Source organism: Asterias rubens, chromosome 8, assembly GCF_902459465.1.
Source record: "Asterias rubens chromosome 8, eAstRub1.3, whole genome shotgun sequence".
In the NCBI taxonomy this organism is placed as follows: domain Eukaryota; kingdom Metazoa; phylum Echinodermata; class Asteroidea; order Forcipulatida; family Asteriidae; genus Asterias; species Asterias rubens.
Window position 1 is genome coordinate 10,621,098 of NC_047069.1, and position 23,055 is coordinate 10,644,152.

At 38.1% G+C, this 23,055-nt stretch overlaps 2 protein-coding genes across 2 annotated transcripts; one reads left to right on the forward strand and one right to left on the reverse strand.

The window, feature by feature from the left end:
- Positions 1-166: 166 nt before the first annotated feature.
- LOC117293408 (ubiquitin-protein ligase E3A-like) lies at positions 167-15,856 on the reverse strand. Its single transcript, XM_033775729.1, has 11 exons — positions 15,604-15,856; positions 13,262-13,309; positions 12,284-12,771; positions 9,546-10,777; positions 8,093-8,237; positions 6,565-6,770; positions 4,929-5,093; positions 4,471-4,626; positions 3,562-3,635; positions 1,826-1,969; positions 167-626 (listed from the first exon to the last, which is right to left on the reverse strand). The coding sequence occupies exons 1-11, from the start codon at positions 15,654-15,656 to the stop codon at positions 506-508; spliced, it is 2,832 nt and encodes a 943-aa protein (XP_033631620.1). The 5' UTR covers positions 15,657-15,856; the 3' UTR covers positions 167-505.
- A 376-nt stretch (positions 15,857-16,232) lies between these two features.
- LOC117293827 (post-GPI attachment to proteins factor 2-like) lies at positions 16,233-20,183 on the forward strand. The gene is made up of 5 exons (XM_033776281.1): positions 16,233-16,455; positions 17,557-17,818; positions 18,276-18,370; positions 18,995-19,103; positions 19,944-20,183. The coding sequence occupies exons 1-5, from the start codon at positions 16,330-16,332 to the stop codon at positions 20,096-20,098; spliced, it is 747 nt and encodes a 248-aa protein (XP_033632172.1). The 5' UTR covers positions 16,233-16,329; the 3' UTR covers positions 20,099-20,183.
- The last annotated feature ends 2,872 nt before the right edge of the window (positions 20,184-23,055 follow it).

Consider the following 23,055-nt stretch of genomic DNA (forward strand, 5'->3'; position numbering starts at 1 on the left):
AAAAGCAATGTCTATGGCATGTCATTTTGGCCAGTAACATGTGTAAAATAAGCAAGCTATTTACGTGCTTAAGCATCTCCATAAGCTTTTTTGAGATATGGCGGACACAATGCTACAAAACTACTGCGGCTTATGGCGCGTATGTACGCGCAACCGATCTAGGTATTATATTCTATATCTATGAGTTGCCCCCGTTTGGGGCGCGCGCGTAAAACATTGTATGTCCGCCATACCTCAAAAAGGTTTATGAACTTGGCCCCAGGTTGCTTTCAGCATGCAAAACCCTTTGGCATTAGTGATGGCCTTGAGTAGTCTCTCTTCAAGTTGGCAGGCCTGACTCAATGTCTTGACTTTCCCTAAGGGGTACAACTCAACAGCAGGTTGCTTTACAGCATGCCAAACCCTTTGGCATTAGTGATGGCCTTGAGTAGTCTCTCTTCAAGTTGGCAGGCCTGACTCGATGTCTTGACTTTCCCTAAGGGGTACAACTCAACAGCAGGTTGCTTTACAGCATGCCAAACCCTTTGGCATGAGTGATGGCCTTGAGTAGTCTCTCTTCAAGTTTTTCTTTGCTGTTATACTCTGGGAGTAGCAATACGTTGAAGCAAGTGTGGGACGTGGGTAACCTGAAGAAATTATCATAATTTGGTTATATGTGTATTTGATAATTACACTATTGACCCAATTCACCTGACATCATCATCAGAATAATCTTGGATGCGCCATTTTGGTGGTCATTGTCAACGTGTGTTATTCAGTGAAGTGAGCATTTTAGGCGATGCAGCGTTTACACGTAAACCTATTGACCTCCAAAATGGTGAGCAAGGCACAGTCGCTGCGTGTGACATGCGTGCACGGGGTCAATAACTATGCTTACAATGCAGCCCACACTGTTAGGAGCAGCATACAATAAAACACTACTTTGCATTTAGACCATGGGCCAGAAATCCTAGCTTGCAGTTTCGTAAAAAATGTTTTGTTTAATTTTGTCCAACTGTCCTGTAAGGGAAAGTGTGGAAATCGTTGAGGAAGACACGTAATTCGAATGAGAAGCTAAAAAGACAACGATTATGCCATACCCTTGTGTACAAAACATTGCGCTGCCTCAATCCAGCAATGGTGGCGCGGCCACAGTAGATTAGTAAAATAGTAGTGTAGACCACTGCCTGGCCACAAAACTATAGACTGTGCAAAACTCAAGTGATTTGAACAATGGGAACTATAACTGTCCGCATGTTTGTTTCCAACACGCGTTACAGCAATGTGGAAGTGTCGTGGTTGAGCGGTTAAGTGCACCGAATTCAAACTCTGGTGTTTCTGATCTGCAGAGTGTGGGTTCGAATCCCCAGCCGTGACACCTCTGTCCTTAAGCAAGACACTTAACCATTACTTCGTCCTTCGGATGGGACGTAAAGCTGTTGGTCCCATGTGTTGTGCAACGCATCCAACGCATGTAACAGAACCCAGTGCACTTTTCGAAAAGAGGAGTTCGCCCCTGTGTTCCTGGCTATGGCTGCTGTATGTGCCGTAGCACCTTATAAACCCTTATCAGGTACTAAATAATTGGGTCTCAAAATTCATCACTGCAATTACCTATCTTTCTAAAAGTTTGTAATATACTCAGCGCCTTGAGTACCTTGTTTGGTAGATCTACGTGCGCTATATAATACTTTGATACTATTATGTGTGTGAGACCATTCTACCTCCATGGTGACACTAAAGAGATCCCAAAAATGCTTGAATGAGTGCAAGAGGGTCTATAGTGATTCAGGTAAGTGATTACATGGTGGTTCTCTTACTGTTTCTGAATACATATAGTTTTTACCTATCAGAGTCTGCTCCATTTTTGGCTATGATAAGGCGGAGTTTGGCTAATCCGCCAACAGGTACCCGGTCACTTCCAGTGGTGAACATCAGCAGCTTCTTCTTCTGGTTGTCATCCATTTTGTGCACAATCTCCCAGAAATACCTATAAACAAGAAGATGGTTAATTATTATTTTTTTCTAAATTGTATTTATTGACTTATCAGGTTATGAATTTATTACATTAAATTATTTAATAACCTACAATAACTATTGCTTATTTATTTTGAAATCTCATAGTGTAACGTTATAGGATATGTATTCTTTTTGAAGAGGCCAGACATTGTACATGTTGTACAAGGTTAGGGTTCTTGTCTGACCTCCCCAAACTATTATTAAGTTCCGCTCAGTAGTTTTCCCTTATCATGTACTGCCTGATGGTACATGGTATAGAAATAAACCTGAAACCTGAATGTAGTCGGTGACAGTAAATGTCTTAATAAACAAAATAGAGATGTTTGACTATAATCTCAGGTCCAAGACTGTTATACATTGTATTTGTCGCTGTTATGTTCCCTGTGGTTTGTCTTGTAGTCCACACCTTGTTTGCCTAATTAATGGCCTTGCAAAGGGTGCCCATCATAAGCATCAGAGTGCAGTACGGAATACTCGACTCATGTAAATTTAACCCCATAGTATACAAAAAGCAAGAAAAAAACCTTTTATACTAGTTATGCCACAAGCGTGTGTGGATTTCAGAACAAAATAGTAATTCTGCATGCATGCTCTACACGGCCAAAGACCCAGTTGCATATGGGACAATGAAGTGCTACATATAAACAAATTCACCAAACTTGCAACAGAGAAACCAATGATAGAAAAGTGATCTATTTCTACATTTTTTTTCAAATTTTCAATATTGAAATTGGTACATATATGTTTCTAAACAAATTTACCATCCAGGGAAAAATGGACAGAGAAAAACATTGACAGAAAACAACATTTCAAAACGGCTTAAAGGCGCAGGACGCGTTTGGTAGTTGTCAAAGACCAGTATTCTCACATGTGCATCCCAACAAATGCATAAAATAACAAACCTGTGAAAATGTGGACTCAATTGGTCATCGAAGTTGCAAGATAATATTGAAAGAAAAAACACTCAGATGCCTTAAATTTGAGACCTCAGCCGTGGTCTCCAGTTCAATTCAAATATTTTAATGAGAATTACTTCTTCCTCAAAAACTATGTTCTTCACAGGGAGCCATTTCTCACAATGTTTCATACTACCAACAGCTCTCCATTGCTCACAAACAAGTAAGTTTTTATGCTAGCAATTACTTTGAGTAATTACCAATAGTGTCTAGTGCCATTAAAGACGCTGGACACTACTGATAATTGTCACAAGACCAGTCATCTCAACAAATTCATAAAATAACAAACCTGTGAAAATTTGAGCTCAATTGGTCGTTGAAGTGGCGAGTTAATAATGAAAGAAAAAACTTGCTTGTCACACGTAGTTGTTAGCTTTTAGATGCTTGATTTGGAGACCTCAAAACCTAATTCTGAGGTCTTGAAATCAATTTCGTGGAAAATGACTTCTTACTCGAAAACTACGTAACTTCAGAGGGAGCTGTTTCTCACAATGTTTTATACTATCAACCTCTCCCTGAACAAATAAGTTTTTATTCTAATAATTATTTTGAGTAATTACCAACTGTCCACTGCCTTTAAAGAGGTTTTCTTAAGTAAGGTACTCACTTAATGATGGTGGACTCTTTTGTGTAACCTCCGTCGTACTCTGTGGCTTCCTCCAGAGCATCAAAATCAAAATGCTGTAAATAAAATTATAAATATCATTAAAATATCATTAAAAAAACTGGGTTTCTTATAAATATTCTAGAAATTACTGCAGTATTCAAAATGGTGTAACCAAAATGATATTTTATATATATCATTCAAAAACTTATTTCTAATATAACTAGAAACCACTGCAGTGTACACACTTTTCATACAATTTCTCTACACAAATTCTAGCCCGTCCCCTTCCAACCATAAAATTCAACTTAATCAATTCAATTTTTTTTATTCATCCTTAATAGGCAATTACATTATTTGGCCAGCTCCATTTAAATACAACCAACAGGATAGAATAAAATGATCTATCTTTTTGACTAGTACTTGAATCATTCCATATCATTTACAATTGAGAAATTTTCCTGTGACTTTGAACAATTTATTGTTATTTTGTGCACATGTATTTGTTGACACAATTTTGCATGATACTGTCAAGTTACTAAAATGTACATCAAGTTGAAAAAAAAAAACAGTTTTAAATGGAAAACAAAGCATGTACTGTCTGTTGTGCCAAGTGCCTACAAACAAACATGTAACCCATGTTCATATTGCATAAATCCATCCAAAATGAATGTACTCAGTTGTGGAACAATGAGAGACTTTAGGACGGCCCTCTTCCACAGTTCTGCGCGTGCTCAGACCTTCTGAGCATGTGCGCAATACTGAGCATGTGCGCACATGCTCAGAGCCACAAAAAAAGGACCGTTTTTTGCCGCCAGTGCTCAAAAGTGTCCCCATTTACATGGAAGATAAATCATGCCCAAAACAAAGAAGTATTCATGGATAAGTGTTCATTTTTCTTTGTTTTCTTACTCTACTTCCGCAGACAAGGAGCTCCACTTCCTCGGGACGAAACCAGATCTTGAGTGGGGACTCATCAGTAACCATATCAAAGCCACGCTTGAAGGCCTTGAACTGTTTCTCTGGTGACTTATTCAGAGTGAAGTCAACATACTTATCCACAAAATCCTAGAAAGAGAGATTCAAAATGGAACACAATTCTTAAAAATCAATAAAAATAAATTCAATAAAACCTAACCCCCCAAAAACCAACAACAGACCAACACGCAAACAAACCAACAATACACCTTTCATGGCCTACTAGCCCCCAGATATATCTCAGAATTACTTATTCCCCAAAAGCAACCTACGTCTCGTGTTCTCCGATCATCATCTACCGCCCACCTGGAATTCAACTCTGTTCCTATCCCCCCCCCCCAAAGTTGCCAAAGCTCTATAGGTCTTTGGAGGTTTATTGCATACATCCATACCTGTCTGTTAGCGTTGGTGACTGGTGTATTCTCACCATTCTCCATCAGTGTATGGGTTATAGTGTTACCAAACACATCCTTGTAACTGATCACAAAATTCATCATGAAGACGTCTTCTACATTCTCCTCGCACTCAAGCAGGTACTTCAAGCTGTTGGAAAGGACCTTCAATGAAATGGAAGCAAACAAACCACTCATCAATTTTTGGGTGTTGTGGCCGAGCGCATAAGAGCACCAAACTCAAGATCTGGTGTTTCTGTTCAGCAGAGTGTGGGTTCGAATCCCGGTCGTGACACATGCGTCTTCGGGCAAGACACTTAACTATAATTGTTTCTCTCCACCCAGGGGTAAGTGGGTACCTGTGAGGGCAGAGATGGTTTATGTGATTAGCTTGGAGCGCGGTAACTCGCAGCAAAGACTGTATACTCCACAGGGAGCTGAGATGGTTTAAGGAATGATTTAAGACCCAGTGACCAGGGGTAATAATGTTGAAGCGCCATGAGCATCACAGCAAGATAGACCTGAGCGCTATATACAAAGCCATTTCTGTATTATTATTATTATTATTAAGACAGTAATAAGGAGACCTCGTTCCCAGTGGTGTACAATCTCGCCGTGCAATTATATTTTCTTTCAAAGAATGCCTTGCTCGATCGTAACCCCTGGAAATGTGACTTGAAAGTATCAAAGTATAAGGGATATTTAAATTAATCCTGTGGTTGCGTGCCTCATTCTGCGTTGAGCTTAATCGCACACAGGCTGGATGTGCAGCTGTGTGGGGGATGTAGACAATTTAGTGGTCAGGGTTGCTTGAAAAAAAAGTAAATATGTACATCTATTTATAATCGATGCGTTTCGACGTAAAGAACTTTTTGAAAAGTCACAGCGTTTCAAATTGTTCGCATAAAATAACAGGGATTAATAGCCAATTAAAGACATGGATTAGAAAACCTGTATTAGAATTTGTCTGTCTGTTAAACCTTCTTAAAGGGAAGGTACTTGCTTGGTAATTGTCAAAGTCCAGTCTTCTCACTTGGTGTATCCCAACATATGCATAAAATAACAAACCTGTGAAAATTTGGGCTCAATTGGTCATCGAAGTTGAGAGAAAATTATGAAAGAAAAACACCCTTGTTGAACGAATTTGTGTGCTTTCAGATAGGAACTAAAGACTTCTGGCTAGAAGTCTTTTATTATTTGAGTGAAAATTACCTCTTTCTAAAAATCTACGTTACTTCAAAGGGAGTCGTTTCTCACAATGTTTTATACTATCAACAGCTCTCCATTACTTGTTACCAAGTAAGTTTTTATGATAATATTTGTTTTGAGTAATTACCAAACGTGTACCTTCCCTTTAAGCACCTTATCGGTAGATAAAGTAGATATATCAAGACAATATAATATTATTACAGGTTGATCTATAGCCCTATAGCAATTCAACAAGGGTCCCGTAATTATTTTAGCATGGTTGTAAAATGTAGCAATATTTGACAAGATTTAAAGAGGAACCCTGGACAGAACAAAAAGTGGTCCTTTCACAAGAGGTACAATTTGTAAATTTTTACACCCATGCTACAATTTAGCAAGGGACCCTTGCTTAATTGCTCTTGTGTGAAATGGGCTTATGTGTACTTACTGGTTCAACCTGAGCTAGGTCAGAAAGAACTCCTTTCTTGCCCATAAGTTTGCGATACACTACCATAGGGAACTGTATATCTAAGATGATGTTGTTGTAGATGGCCAGACCCAGTACAATTCCTATAAGTGTAAACTGACGGTCCACCTCAAATGAGGTGGGATTAAACCAGTACAGTCCTGTAGCCTCGTGGAAGGTAAACATTCCTGTCAACAAACAAACATAATGTGATCAAAAACATGCAGTTATAATAATAGCTAGAAATGTGTAGGGTATAACAAAATAAACTATGTATGATGTCATGGTGACATAATGTAGTTCGCTGACTGGTTAAAGGCAATGGACAGCAACAAGACCAGAGTTTTCACTTGGTATATCTCAACATGCATAAAATAACAAATCTGTGAAAACTTGGGACTCAATTGGTCGTCGAAGCTGCGATAGAATAATGGAAGAAAACCACCCTTGTCGCACAAGTTGTGAGCTTTCAGATTCCATGAATTCGAGACCTCAGCTGAAGTCTGTTATTAAATTCAAACATTTTAGTTAGAAATTACTTCTTTCTTTTTAGAGGGAGCCGTTTCTCACAATGTTTTATGCAATCAACAGCAGCTCTCCATTGCTTGTTTTAAAGTAAGTTTTTATGCTAACAATTATTTTGAGTAATTACAAATAGTATCCAGGGCCTTTAAAAGTGTTGACTAAAAGTTGGCTGGTGCTATTACAGGTTTATTGCCACATATCGGCTAACAGCTTATTATAGGTCAGTGCGCTGACTCGGGCATCGCATTGAATCCAGAAATGGAAATGCCCAAGTCGATCTGTAACCAAGAAAATACCTTAAAATCTTGTGTATCTTGAAGGTGCAAAACACTTGATTAAAGTAAAAAACACGACAGGCCTCTGATTTAATGGCCTCTGATTTAATGGGCTTATTATAAACCCAATACATAACACGCAGCGCACTTGCACGCATTTCCATTTTGGGAGTCAAAATGTGCACAAAAGGATGGTACATGTGTTTGCGCACCAATGCGCATGTAAACATGTGTATCATCCTTTTGTGCAAGTTTTGAAAAAAAAAAAGAGAGCGCATTTTGCAATGGGTCTATACTTATGTGCTGTAATTCTGTATTGTTACTGTGTTAGCCTTGATGAGATATGGTGGACCCTATTTGAGTGTACTGTTTGGTTTGGGTGCACAGACAAATTTATCCAAACCTAATAACCCTATGCACAACGCACAGCTCACAGATACACTGGAGCATCTCCTGTACGCCATGTGTGTCAAAACAGGCACAAAAGGAATGGACTCCCCACAAAGGCAAAAAAAATGGAAGAATGCGCATTGTTCGGAGGTGCGTAACCACGTGTACCATCCTTTTGTGCATGATTTGACACAAAAAATGGTGGATAGGAGACGCGCAGGTCTGTGCGCTGCACATTGTGAATAGGGTCTCTAGAGTCTTAATATAATAGCCACCAGTCTCATAAGGTTTCGGAAATAACTTGATCACATTCTTCCTACCAATGTCTGGATTAAAGATGTCTTCAATGACAAGCTGGAAGAACTCCTTGGACACTCCGCCTTCATCCACGCCTTGCTCTCCTTCAAACTCCACATACAGTTGCTTCTTAAGGTCTGCAGCGTTCTCCATGGCAATCATTTCAAGCTGCAGGGACATTAAATTAAAGGCAGTGGACACTATTGGTAATTACTCAAAATAATTAATAGCATAAAACTTTACTTGATAATGAATAATGGGGAGCTTTTGATAGTATAAAACATCGTAAGAAACAGCTCCTTCTGAAGTAACATAGTTTTCGATAAAGAAGTAATTTTTCACGAATTTGATTTCAAAACCTCAGAATTAGATTTTGAGGTCTCAAAATCAAGCATCTGAATGCACACAACTTCTTGTGACAAGGGTGTTTTTTTCTTTCATTATTATCTCGAATTACTTCGACGACCAATTGAGCTCAAATTTTCACAGGTTTGTTATTTTATGCATGTTGTATCTCAACAAGTGAGAAGACTGGTCTTTGACAATTACCAATAGTGTCCAGTGTCTTGACGGAATCATAAACAATACAGGACTTTACTTTGAGGCATGTTCATGTGCAAACAAAAGCCCAAACAAAGAACATAAACGCAAGCATGGAATTTCATCTTTGAAAGGGCAAGGCCATTTTAATTTTTCTAACGCACTGCCATTGGAAAATCTGAAAGTCAATGGGAAACTGCGTGGCCTACATATAACTCCAAACCTGTAAACGCATGACTGGCACCAAGAAAAGTAAAGATAGTTTATCAATATCTATCATTTAGTCCACCAAACTCAGGAAACATATAATAGGAACTATCAACAATTATTATGTTTAGGCATATACTTTTGGTTTTGGCCAGCTACGTATCCGGGCAGCTTTTGGACGTCCCTTTTTTATTTTTGGATGGCCTGAAATACTGTCGGACGCCCTTCAAGACTCCAGTTATTTGGTTGGATGACATTTGTCAGCTGTACATCACAGAACTATCACTGATTTGCCTATTTAGCTAAATCAGTGATGTTTTCAAATTGCAGTGATGCATAATCTGGTTACAGCAGATTTCACTGGAAAGCCAGCTGGTGGTTTTGGAAGATGTAAGGTCGTATCCGAAACAGCAACTTCGGCTACAGCTACGGCTAGATCACGCACGCCTGCCTACTCTCCAACACTGGCAGACGCGCTGATCTAGCCGTAGATGTTGCCGAAGTGGCCGTTTCGGACACAGCCTTAAGGTCCAGTCACACAGGCCACAATAACGAGAACAACAAAAAACGAGAACAATAAAAATGCACGCCATCGATTGGTTGAATGAGGGTGGGCGTATTCTGCAGGGAGCTTTTCAACCAAATAGAATGCGTTCTTTTCGCGTTGTGATCGTTATCGTTTCGCTGTAGTGTGACTTGGGTTTAAGACTATACAGCTACACTACTTACCCTGACTAGTGCATCATCGATCACATGATTCCTCCTCACTTTCAGTCTTAAATAAGGATTAAACTGCTCTCCCTGCACCAGGCTGTTGAGGACAGTTAGCCTTCGCTCATTGTACATCCGTACTCTGTTATCATAATACAATCCCATGTTCTTTGCGGCCGCTGTCAAAACGAATGGGTAGTGAAGAAAGGAAAACTGTCCACTCTGTCCGAGGCCATCTTTCTTGTATCGCGCAAAATCCTCCCCCATTTCAACTTGCTCACTTAAAGTTTCATTGTAGAATTCCTCAAATGGTATAAGGGGTGTTGTCGAATCTAAGACCGAGATGGAGAGCTCTTTTGAGAGGGGGTCTTCCTTAGGAATCTTCTTGTCTTTGTCGTTTCCAACTGCGCCAAGAAATTCCATAATGTCCCTGTCTTCCTCTTCCTGGGTGTTCGAAGACCTTGACTGGTCCACCGTTCCACCCAAGAGACTCGCATAGAAGATAATCTTCATGCATTTTGTGGCACTGGTTATACTCTCATCCTCATTGACCATTCTGCTGCTTGATGTTCCAAAGTTTTCTGTCAGCACTTTGAATGTGATGAGCTGCTGAAGGCTTTCCAGTTTTTTTCTCAGGTTAGTCGCGGGGAACTTGGACCACACTCGAGCAAGAGTTGCCTGGGCTGACAGGGGAAGACGGCCAATCGCTTTACAGAAGCTCGGGTATGCCACCTCTAAGAATTCGGGACTTTGTAGTGAGGAGTTCTCCATGATGATCACAAAGACATTTAGAAAGCGCGGGTTGCTCTGAAACTGTGGGATCCAGCGTACATCTACTACGATGGTCTGCGACAGCGCAATGATGGCATTCAGCAAAGCATTTGTTACACGCTCTTCTTCCAGGTCCTCCAGAGCCTTGAAGACTCGTTGAACTGCCTCGACATCTACCATGAGTTTACCGCTCGTTGAAGACAGGAACCCAGAAGCCATAGTTTCATCTTCGTCTTTTTCTTTCTCATCAATCATTCTTTCTTGTTCCTTCTCAGATAACTGTCTCTCGAAGTCCGTCTCTTCCTTGTCAGGGGTGTCCGTCTTGAAGGCTCTCTTCAGGAAGCTCTTGTTGAGTGCCTTCCAACTTGAGAACACCTCTCCGATCAGGCGTACTAACGGTGAAAAGTTATTCTCACTCTTGCAGCTGTTTATCACATCAATCAGTTTCTTTTCAGAGAGGTGGTCTGGCTGCTTGCCTACTGCAATTATGAATAAATACAAACAATTGCAATTCGCCTTTAAACATTTGTTTCTCTAAAAAAATTGACAATACTAACCAGCTATTCAATTTCTTCACCATTTAACACTGGAGGATGTGTATACAGGCACAACGTTCGCAAACACTCACTCACTCAGCTAAGCAAAACATTTTTTTAATTTTTTTTTAATTTTTTGTTATGCAAGTCGCCTGACACACAAGGCCTGAAGGCCACTTCAAGGTGTGGGCTACAATTTTTTTCCCAGAGGCCATTGCCACCTACTCCTAGGGCTGAAACGGTCCATACGAATGTAGGCTTGGGTATCTTCAATTCGAAGCCTAGCCGGTAGAGCAGAAAGCACTACCTCCCCAATTTTAGTGTCACGACCGGGATCCGAACCCACACCCTGCTGATCAAACACCAGTGCTTGAATCCAGTGCTCTTAACCGCTCGGCCATGACACTGGTGGAGCACCAGTCACAACGATGTCAACTTTATAGACTTTTGGCTGGTAACCAATTTCTGCTATGCCACGGGAAGATTGTGTCATTTGTATATATAACATTTCTGTAATTTGGTTTTTAATGGGAGGGTATACCGTTTGGTAATTACTCCAACAACTAATGACCATAAAATCTTACTAAGTAAAGAGCACTGGAGAGCTGTTGATATTATAAAACATTGATAGAAACGACCCCTTTGAAGTAATATAATTTTAGAGACAGAGTAAATTGTTCACTCAAAATATTGTGATCTAAGACGGGCTTTATGGCATCTGAAAACATTCAATTCTATGCAACAGGGGTATTTTTGTCTTTCATTGTTTTCTTGCAACTTCCATGGCTATTTGAGCCCAAAGTGTCACACGTTGGTTATTTTGTGCATGTTGGAGTACACTAAGTGAGGCTACTAGTCTTTAGAAGCTTAAAACCTTGCCCCAATTTCATAAAGCTGTTCAGCAGAAAATTCTGCTTGGCAAAATCCCTTCAGTGGGTTCCCAGTCAAACCAATGGTGAATGTATGGTAGTTTGCTGGCAACCTATTTTTGCTATCCTGTGCTTTGCAAGTTTTTGTGCTTACAGGCTTTTAAAGCCATTGGACACTTTCGGTAAACAGTGTAGTCCAAAGTCCCACACTTCGTGTATCACAACTTATATATAAAATAACAAACCTGTTAAAGTTTAGGCTCAATCGTCATCGGAGTCAGGAGAAAATAACGGGAAAACCCACCCTTGTTTCCACACGTTTCACCGTGTCATGACATGTGTTTAAAGTAAATCCGTAATTCTTGACAACGAGAATTGATAATTGTTTTAATGTTTTCTAAAAAAGTAAAGCATTTCATGGAATAATATTTCAAGAGAAGTCTTTCACCATGACCTTCTGTACACACCCTGTAAGTTATTTGTAAATCTGTGAACTTTTTTTTGTTTTTTCTGTTCCGAAAGTGTATAATGGCTTTAATGTAAATGGGCCCTGGTAAGAAATTGTGTGACAATTGTTCACCTTGAGATTCGGCTCTGGTTTTCTTTACAGGCGCTCCAATAACTTCAGGAGGAAGGATGCCCACAATGGGAGTCTGGTCGCTCGTTGATGCCCCTTCATTTCTAGGTGTCTCCATTACGGAGATATCACTGCCCGTTTGGGGTGTCAGGTTGCTCGTTGATGCACCTTTGCTGATCTTAGGTGTGGCAGTCGCAGAGCTGACCGTGTTGACTTCTGGTGGTGAGGCATGACTGGTCGATGCCTCATCACTCACATCTACATTCTTGGAGTGTGTTGTCTTGGCCTGCTTGGTGGTTGTCAGTGAGGCTTGGTAGCAGAGCTGGGCCTGGGCTTTGCACAGTGCCAGAGCCTTCGCAGCGGCCTCATTGTGGCTGAGGCGCTGCCCTCTACTGGAGGCACAGTGCTCATTGGAGCACTTGGAGTTGCCGCAGCCATCTACTAGCTGGTAGAAATATTGCTCAATTCGTTTCTGTACTGCTGCACGCTTCCTATGAGAGTTACAGATACAGTAAACAGTATATTGTCAGATATCTTAATATAAATCGTTTCGAAGTGATCTTTGTAATGTCATTTTACATTATTACATTCACAGGGGTCAAAATTGCCGCTAGCCTTTGACTACCAGATTTATAGCCAGGCTACTCATTTTTACAGTTTGATAACCCGGCTAAAAATACTGCAAAAATCAACACCACAAATAATAATGAACTGTGCTGATGGTATTGTAAAGTAAAATATTTTGGGTGACCAATTTGTGCCATGAGTCAAGATGTTCATAGCCAGAAAAGGATTATTTTATACGGTCTATAGTGTATTTTGACGGGACCCAATGCCGCTACTGGGATTTGCACTGAAAGATTGCTCATTTACCATAAACTGGGGCAGGCCTGTATGACAAATCTGTCAAGGCTTTACACAGAAACCATACAGTATGATTCCAAGTATTAAAATAGTAATTTCAAAAATGCCAAAACTTACATATCATCTGGACTGTTGGCGGGGCTTCTGAGATTGACTTCAGTGTTACTGAATAGAGAAAAGAAACCGGTTTCTATGAATATCGACAACATTATATTCTATTCTACAATTACTTCACATAAGTATTTCTATTTCAGTATACTTAATTAAAGAATGTAATAAAAAAAATCTCAAAATGTGAACATTAGTAATTTTTTTTAAAGAGAACACAACTTCTTTTCTTTCGACCCCTACTCAAAATAACACACCAATCATGTGAACTTAAAACTTATTTCTTATTGATGTAAGTACACAAGTAAATATTTCCCCAAATCATCAACAAATCTGATAAAACCTGTGTGTGATAAACAACTACCACAAGTGTGGTGTTCATCCACATCTCATTATCAAAGGCTTAGGTTTATTCATCACATGCAATGACTACTGATGTTGTTTATATTTTGAGGTTTTTCATTATAGTCAGCAATCTCTTAAAAAGCCTGGGTACTTTTTGTTACACAAAACACAATGTCCACAGATTTACTTTAAACTTAAACAGTTTGAAGGTGATTGTAGAAAGCTTCCCTTAAAATTTTACTTGCTGAGGTGCTGTAGTTTTTTAGAAATACAAGTCACGAAAGGAGATGGAAATTACTTTTGCATTTATGTAAAACGTATTCTCATAACATTGTTTACTAATTTCTCAAAAACTGCAGCACCTCACCAACTAATATTTAAAGGTAAGCCTTCTATTCATTATCTTCAAACGGTGTAAGTTTAATGTAAATATGTGGACACTACGTTTTGTTTACAAAGAGTATCCAAATCCTTTAACAGTGGTTCACTGACCAAATGCCAGTTGTAACTTCTGAGAACCACTCAAAACTCTACCCAAGTGGTCTTGCTAATTATTAAGTCATTACTTTCGAAAGATATGTGTAAGGCCACTGACTGCACTTATTGCTCATATGGTTTCAAACTGAGGTAGCAGTAAAAATGAAAGTGTTGAAAGAAAACCATAAAAGAGGTGGAAAGCCTGGTGGAGTATTGAAATGACAAGCTAACTGGTCCCACTCATCACCAGTCACTGAAAAAGTTAAGTGCAAACTCTGATTACATTGCACCAGTGAACCAGTGCAACAGAGACAATGGAAGTCCAGTACAAACATCTGGGCATACTAAAATCATGGCGGACCTCCATGCTAAAATTATAAGTTAGGCTTGTTCAGTTGATAGAGCACTCATGTACAGTTTACAGAGGATCGCGGGTTTGAGTAAATTTGTCTTTCCTCGCAACTCAATCCAGATACCAAGAAGATGTTACAAAACCCACAAGATGTATCTATTAATATGTCTTTTCAAAAGTTTAAATCTGATTTGCTGTAGAACACTTCATATTCTACTGAAATAATGACATTTTCATGTGGTCAATTATTTTATGGAGATTCGAGTACATTTTTAATGAATATTCATACACTGGACAGCCACAACTTGTAAAATGTGTACTGTACATTATTTGAGTTTCACGTTTTTGATTTAACTAAAAAACAGCCTCTTTTTTTAAAACTTTTTTTTGAGGTATCAAATGAAAGTTAATTACTTTCCGTGCTGTCAAATTGCCAATGCATCATTTTTAATTAATCAGCAAAAATATGCAATAATCAGCCTAAAATTGTGCAACACATCATTACAGTTATCTTTACTATCATGACTTTAAGGGGGATGGGCGTGTTGTATTCATACAAAATGGGTGGGGCACTCAAAACTGGCTCAATCTAAAGTCAGAGTTAATTTATAATGCATATTATTTGAACTATCAATAGTAAGTATATTATTTATGATGATGGCATCATTCATCATAAGTCCATTCATTTTAATTATCATATTTTGTGTACTTGGGATTTGTTGTTGTTGTCATTAATATAACAAGTTTACTTATTGAACTGGAACAATGATAAGTAACATTTTGGTAAAGTTATAATTTCTGTTGTAAATAGTATTACTCACAAACAAATACAAAAAGCTCTTACATTAAAAATGCATTAGAAAAGATTCAAACCAGGTCCTTGTTCTAATGAGTATGATCCACCCATCACTATTTCTTTGAATACAATAATAATACCAAAAACATGAAATAATAAAACACTGAAAACATTAATTTATGCCATAATTGAGGTAAAAAGTGACAGTCAGGTGGGGATTTGCCTTCCCTAGACATTGCATAATTAATAAAAACATATATTGGAATGGTACAGAGCCATCAAAAGGAAAGTTTTTAACGGCAATATCGTGAGGATTGAGACGCCCCAAAACGATAGGCGAGCAGAAAACATGACATCACCCGCCCGGACGGAACAGCCCACCTTTCTCCGTCGTCAGCCCTCGCTCCTAAGGAGAGATCTCTCGGTGGATTCATACGAAAATCTCTCCCCGCAGTATATGGAGAAGGTCGACGGGAATGTAGTGTAGAAACCTGTAATTTACACCGTGTGAAAACCCATTTATTTTGACGGAATCTTCACTAAGGAAATTCCCCACATCCCAGTTATGCGTGCTAAAGATTGGGACGTCGGACGTACACACACACCACACACAGCCTCGATCGAGTCGTCGTAGTAGACGATTGTGTGTGGAGTGTGTGTAATGTAAAATGCTAAATAAATATTTTAATACTTGTAGTTGGTGTCACAAACACAAACAAATTTTCATCATTATCAGTTTTCAGATAAAATAGGCAGTAATCATAAGTGTATTATTGTTGTTTGATCACACCTTATTTTCAAACTTTCACTCAAATGAGGTTAATTAACTATATTAATTAACTTTTTGGGGGGTGCAGTTGGATGAAATAGTCTGATCCCTAACCAGATCGCCGAATCACTTCATATTCAATCATACGCGTTTTATGGCAAGCCTCAATGGGTACCATGCATTAATTAGTTTTATAGACCATTTTGATATTTTGACCTCTTGAGGGCGCTCGTCAGTTTTTGAGAACACAACAACATTTCAGGAAGACCGACAGAAAACACACGTATCCTACAACACTATTTTTTCAAGTGAAAACATTGTTGAGATTTGTTAAAATTATGATCCGGATTCCGATGAGAACTTTGACTTTAGTTACGTCAAGTCTACCGTTATTGGGGTTCATTATCTGTGTGTTAATATCTTTTTTCAAGGATTTTGAAGGAGTGAACTACACCCACTGTAGAGTAAGAATTTTAATTTTAAAGAACGTTTTTTTTTTCAATTCCATTGGTTTTCAAAAGTTACTCAGGATACTTTCCGTATTCTACCACCATTTTTTCATTTGCTATGAAAAAAAATAACATCTAATTTAGGCCTACTCAAATGAGATATTCCTTTTTGTAAAAATGAGTAAACAAGTGGTGGCAGGATACACAAAATTTCTTCAAAGTTCTTGAGCAAACTTGACTAGCAGATTACAGCAATTCGCCGTGTTAGAACACTGTACGTTTTGCAATAATATGCAGAGTTCAACAGAGCAATATGCAGGGTTTGATATGGGCTGGGTTTATATACACACCTCTCTTGTTGCTATGGATCAACCAATCAGAATCGAGGATTCTAGTTGCTTGGAGATAAAACTAAAAGTGAATGGAGGGTTAAGAGGGAAAAGTTTCCGTATGGCGCCACCACTTTTTCATTCGAAATAAAATAATATAGTATCTAATTTACCTGATTGATATATCCCTTTCTGTAAAAATGAGTGAAAAAGTGGTGGCGCCATACGGAAAGTTATCTGTAAGAGCATCAGGAGGATGGCGAGTTACAACACAATTTTTATTTTGTTTTGCCTTCGAGAAAGACTCTGCTAGGGTACAACTATATTACCATTCAGTGTTGCCAGTTTATGTTGTTGTTGAAATATGATGAATCCAATAATGGTATTTTGGTGTCTTGGAATTTTGGATTCGAAACATGAACATCTGTAAAACAAAAATAATTTTTGTTGAACCTTTTTCTTTAGCAAGACACTTTCTGTTCAAAACTATTAAGGTCTAAATTATGCTAAAGTTAGCCCCGCTCCAGCTACAATATTGTAAAATCCAATTGTTTGTATTTGTATATTGTGTTTGTATGGAAATAAATGTTGTTGACTGAATATTAAGAGCCAATTCAAGTAGAATAGAGAAATCCAAATTTACCTGCGATGATCAAAACCCTTTAGTCTCTGAAAAATTATCCTTGCTCCTTTTTTTTATTGACAAGATTACTGTACAGACTCTTAAATTTGGTTATGAAAGATTAGATACCTATAAAATTGTTTTTGTTTTTCTTCTTTCTTGTAGGTTTACAATTTCCTGCCATCTATCAGTGCCAGTATTGGTGGCTTTACACCCCAGCGCTACATATGGCGCGTCGCTGTGGCCTTTCACACCACTCCAAGATTTCTGTTTGCATTTATGTATTACAACTGGCATCGTCAGGATACCCAAAATTGGAACAAAAACTCTAAGTATAAAACTCTTTGTCAAGCAAACCTTGGAGTAAACTTAGCAGAGTTGTGTTGCTTGCTTGGTCTGACATACGTCTCGTCAGAAGAAGACTACAGTAAGTTGAATTTGAAACTCTATATACGCCTCTCTTATTATTCATGCATGACGTTATAATTCTTGACGCAGAATTGTGACGCACTCATGCTTTAATATTAAGAGAGGCGTATGCTATCTAGATGTTGAGTATATTATTTGGTACGGTGATGGTGTTTGCAGAGTTTAAACAAGTTCTTAACTCTGTGTCTGAAATGGCTGCATTATATACTGCTTTTTCACCAAAACTTTTAAAATTTTAAGTAATTTTTCTAGTCTACACGTTTGATATCATTGTTGCATTTGGTTACTTCAGAGGGAGCAATATTTTATACTATCAACAGCCCTCCATTGCACGTTACTAAGTAAGTTTTTATTCTTACAATTATTTTGAGTAACTACCAATAGTGTCCAGTGCCTTAAAGGCATTGACAACTTACAGGAGGAAAAAGACAACATATCTTTTTTCTTTCTTTTAGAAATACATGAGAAGTGTTTTATATTCTTCGTTGTGTTTGCTTTCATCTATATGGTCACAACATGCTGTCTGTGTCATATGAGAAAAACACCAATGGTAAGCACAAAACTGAAATACTTTATGATCAAAATCAGATCATTTTTACCCAGTTTACAAATGAAGGAGGCTGGCAAACTTCCAAACTATTAACACAAATCTAACCGTTAGCCTAACACCAAGTATACTACCAAGCCTGATACTTCACAGAGGCAACGAAAGCGATTGCCTCCTTTGAAATACTCCAGTTGAAGTTTGCAATTTCTTCATAGGGTGCCCTTTACAACAGAGAAAATGCCTTGGTGCCCTTGCCCTTTCATACAGGCCTGAAAGTTTCATTATTTGAAATTCATCAAGCTTGTATATTCTCAGCAGGTTTGATGTTAAGGGGAGCTGTGGGTTAACAGGTGTCAAGTCAAGAACAGCAAAACATCTTGGGTCAGATCTCAAAAACTACACTTGTCCTGATGAAATCATACCAGTAATTGTTAATCGGATGGCCACTATTTATTGATGACTTTCTTTAGATTACTGAGATTACAAGTGAGATTAAGTGAGATTAAGTGAGATTAAGTGAGATTAACCCTGGACTTGGTCCTTATTTTCGTGTAGGCTGATCACTCGGTGCTCTTCTCATGGCCTTGACTAGTTCACTTCTTTCCTTTTTCCCCCGTCTTTTGACAGATTCAACGTTCACGGCGGTTAAAACATTATGCCTTTATTGCTTTTGTGCTGTCAATATGTGGATTTTCATACTTTTTTGTGAGGCACAATCTTTACTGCGAACCATATGGTAAGTGTTTAATTTTGAAGTTTATCAACTTATAAAAAAGTTTGGAAACAGTTACATTATTTGCAGTTCTTTCTGTTGATCCATAAATAACCACAAATGTGCCATGTGTGAAATCCATCGGCCATTTTGAGATGGTGGACACAATACTTTGATACTATTAGGCTTAGTGTAATGCGTCTGTGTACACCCAAACCAAACAGTGCACTCCTGTACTTGTCCATCAAAGGCTTTGTTTTCATTTGTGTACACCCAAACCAAACAGTGCACTCCTGTACTTGTCCATCAAAGGCTTTGTTTTCATTTGGTCAATTTGGGTCTTAAATATCAACTTGCCAATTATTTGTGTATTATGAACCCATTGTGTGTTACCATAGACTTGAAGATGAATGTCTCTAAACATGCCACCTATAAATTAGGTTCCAAGTCTGTGATCGTGTTTTTAGTCTACCTGATAGCCATTACATTATTGCCTGAAATGGCGCCCTCTTGTAGATTAACCTCCGTCATTTGCTAATTTGTGGGAGCGTTTGCGCGGCTGAAGCAGAGAAATAATCGCGATCTCAGACTTGAAACCAAGTCTAACCACAATTTGTTCTTCCACCTTCCTAATAATTGATCAATGTTGATAGATTTTTTTATTTTTTTAAATTTATTGTTTTTTGTTACGCAAGTCGCAGACACACAAGGCCTGAAGGCCACTTCAATGTGTTGGCTATAATTATTTTTTTTCCCAGGGGCCTTTGCCACCTACTCCAAGGGCTGAAACACGGTTACCCCCCTTTACAGTCCATATGGATGCATTGACTGTCAATCAAATAATGTTTTTTCTCTTTGTTTCAGTCTACAGTATGTTTGCATTTTGTGAGTACATCTCGGTGGTCAGTAACATTGGTTTCCATGCAACGGTTGCCGTTGACTTCCGAGATACAAACATCGTCATCTCTAGCTTGGATAATGAACCAGTAAACACACAAAATGGCTACCTCCTGAGATAAAAGGTTTTAATGAAAGTTTATTTGTATTTTGCAAATATGTTACTGATCATCCACCACCAATGGGCTGTAAAGTTGACACTTTCACTGTTATGGGATTAATGCATTTTTTGAGAGAGTGTTTAATCAGCTTAAAAATGATACCATCCACATTTAAATCAGATATTTCTTGACAAAGTTATGATTTCTCAAAGCCACATATTTTTTTATTCAGATTTCTCAAAGTTTTCTTGAAAACCCAAACAATTTAATAGGCTCTGCAATGTGCAAGTGCGACTTTACAGCCTATTGGTGGTGGATGGTCACATATTTAGAGAAATATATGTTGGATAAACTTGCAAATTTTGCAATTTTTGAATGATCACTTAAACCTTGAATATCTTTTGAACGCTTTGATTGATGCCTTATATGTATTGGGCGTCTACCTGTTAAAACTGAGAAAAGTGATCCAGGTATTTTGACAGGGTAGGAAAATGCCCTTGCTACGCTTTCGTGTACATATCCAATTGGAACGTTGCAATAACAAAAAAGGTATGAAAAAGTCCTCAATTTACTGGGTTGACAAACATCTCCTTTGCTAACACACATCGGTGTATACGGGTAAAAACCAAGGGCTTTATATTAATAGGGATCCGGGTGTTTGAAAGAGCAAGGACATCCTCACTTCGCTTTTGTGTACAAAGCCAATCATATTCACAAATGTAAGGTGTGTGTGTGTACTTAGAGTGAAAGTTAAAGCGAGGACTTAAAACAAAAGGGACAATGGGACCACGATTGCAATCACAAAGGAAACTAGACATCAAGTGTTTGTGAACAAACACAGAGCTGTTCCTTTTTAATTTTCAAGGTTCAAGGGGTCTATAATTGAAAAGAAACTGAAGATCGGTTGCATGGTTCTTGAGATATGGTCCCACTTCCGGTTGACCCGGAAGTAAAGGTCAATTTGGAGTCAAGGTAATCCAAGTTCAATCTTTAGAGCTCAAAGGGTCTATAACTGAAAAGAACTTGAACATTGGTTGTGTAGTTCTTGAGATAAGGTCCCACTTCCGGTTAACCCGGAAGTAGAGGTCAACTTGAGGTCACGGGTTTTCAAAATTAATCTTCAATCCCCAAGGAGTCTATACCTACAAACAGGGTAAGAACCCACCGTGAACTTCTTGAGATATGGTGCTACAAAGATTTCCCAATTAAATATGCAAATGAGGGTCACGTGGTTATTTAACTAAGAATTTTAAAACTTTTTTGTTAGAGTAAAGCTTATGTTCTAAGCTTCAATTTGATATATGATTTAACTCTTTTGACCTTATGGTTTAGGAGCTAAGGAATAAACAAAAAACGTGTACAAATGCTATGGGGTTTTAGGCGGAAACAAAGAATAATAATAATAATAATAATAATAAAAATAATAAAAATCTCGACAAAAACAATAGCTGTTTCGACTGGATCGGAACAGCTAACAATGGGGATCAATGTTTGTCAGGACAAAGAGTTGAAAATAGAGGGTCTTTGGAGCTGATAAACACTTGGCATTCAAACATAGGGGCTCTGAGAAAATGACGCCAGAGACAGTCCTGCCTGTGCTTTAATGTGCAAACCAATGGGGATGTCGATAAAAACAAACCAAGTTCAAACAGTGGGGGAACAAAGGGGTGTCCTCGGTTAACACCATTTAGAAACTGGTCTATGTTGCTTACTTTATTTTAATTAATAGTTATTTTGTATTTTATGTACATGTTATGTTTGTCCAAGAGGGGATGTAAATAAATTTGAATTCAGTCTATTGAATATTATGTTTTGTATTTTATTTATACTGATATACATTACTTGTTGCACTGAATTGCTTTGGACAAGAAGTAGTAATGATAACATAAGATATTAACCAACATTTTTTTCTAAACAAAAACAAACAAAAAAACAAACACAATAATCTGGAGTTTGCGAAACTTCTTTGCCCTGCATTAACAGATACTCTACATTAACAGTTGCAGAAAATCCCAGCAGTTATTACAATTATTTAAAAGGGGGCTAGAAGGTTCAGTTCTGTGAACCACCCATTTTCCAATAGATAGGGTCCTTATCAAAATGGGGGGGGGGAGTGTAAACAGCCACTGTATTTGATACTCTTCAAAGTGCATTTTCTTTTTGAACTCGGTAAATGTTTGATGACGTCACATTTCAAATAATATATGGTATATATACATTTGTACAGAGCAGTTTCAGTGCCTTCCTGAATTTATATTATATTCAGTCAAAACAGCATTGAAGTTATACCTTTATGACAGGCTCAAAAGACTTCTTTGAAATGTACAGACCCATTTGTTTTTGTTATATCTGATGACGTCGTGTTTTTAAATTTTCACTATGAAAGAGAATCAAATAAAATGTGATTTTTCATTTCATTTTCATGAGGTAAGAGAACTTACCGTGGACTCTATACTGTTGGAAAATGAGTGCATCACAAAGTATAATTTTGACCTTAGTGTCCCTCTTTCTCTCTACGCAGATTTCACTCCTCAGGTATATTCATTTGGTACGAGGAATCTCTAACACAGCTTCTTTAGGAAATCCTACCCCCATCAATTTGAGAATGTTGATCTTTGGCTTTGAGTTCTGTGTTAAATAAAAATGAGCCATGGAATCAAACCTGTTTAGTCATTCAGCACAGATATAGGTTTAAATGTTCTTAAGACCTCACTTGAAACTTGTTTTCTAACTGAGCAATAATTATATGTGAAATCGTCTTGCAAATGAACACAAACAATAAGGTAGCTAATGAAGTTTGTATTGTAACAGCACTGTGTTCGTTAGCGTGAATGATATTGTTATAGTACATTTGTGTTGAAAATTGTTGAATTGAATGAGTAATAGGTAGATGGTACGTATTGTTCGTTTGTTTGTTTGTTTAGATGATCTTCCCATCAAGGGAACTCGGCAAACTCCCACAAACAGGGGGACAAAGG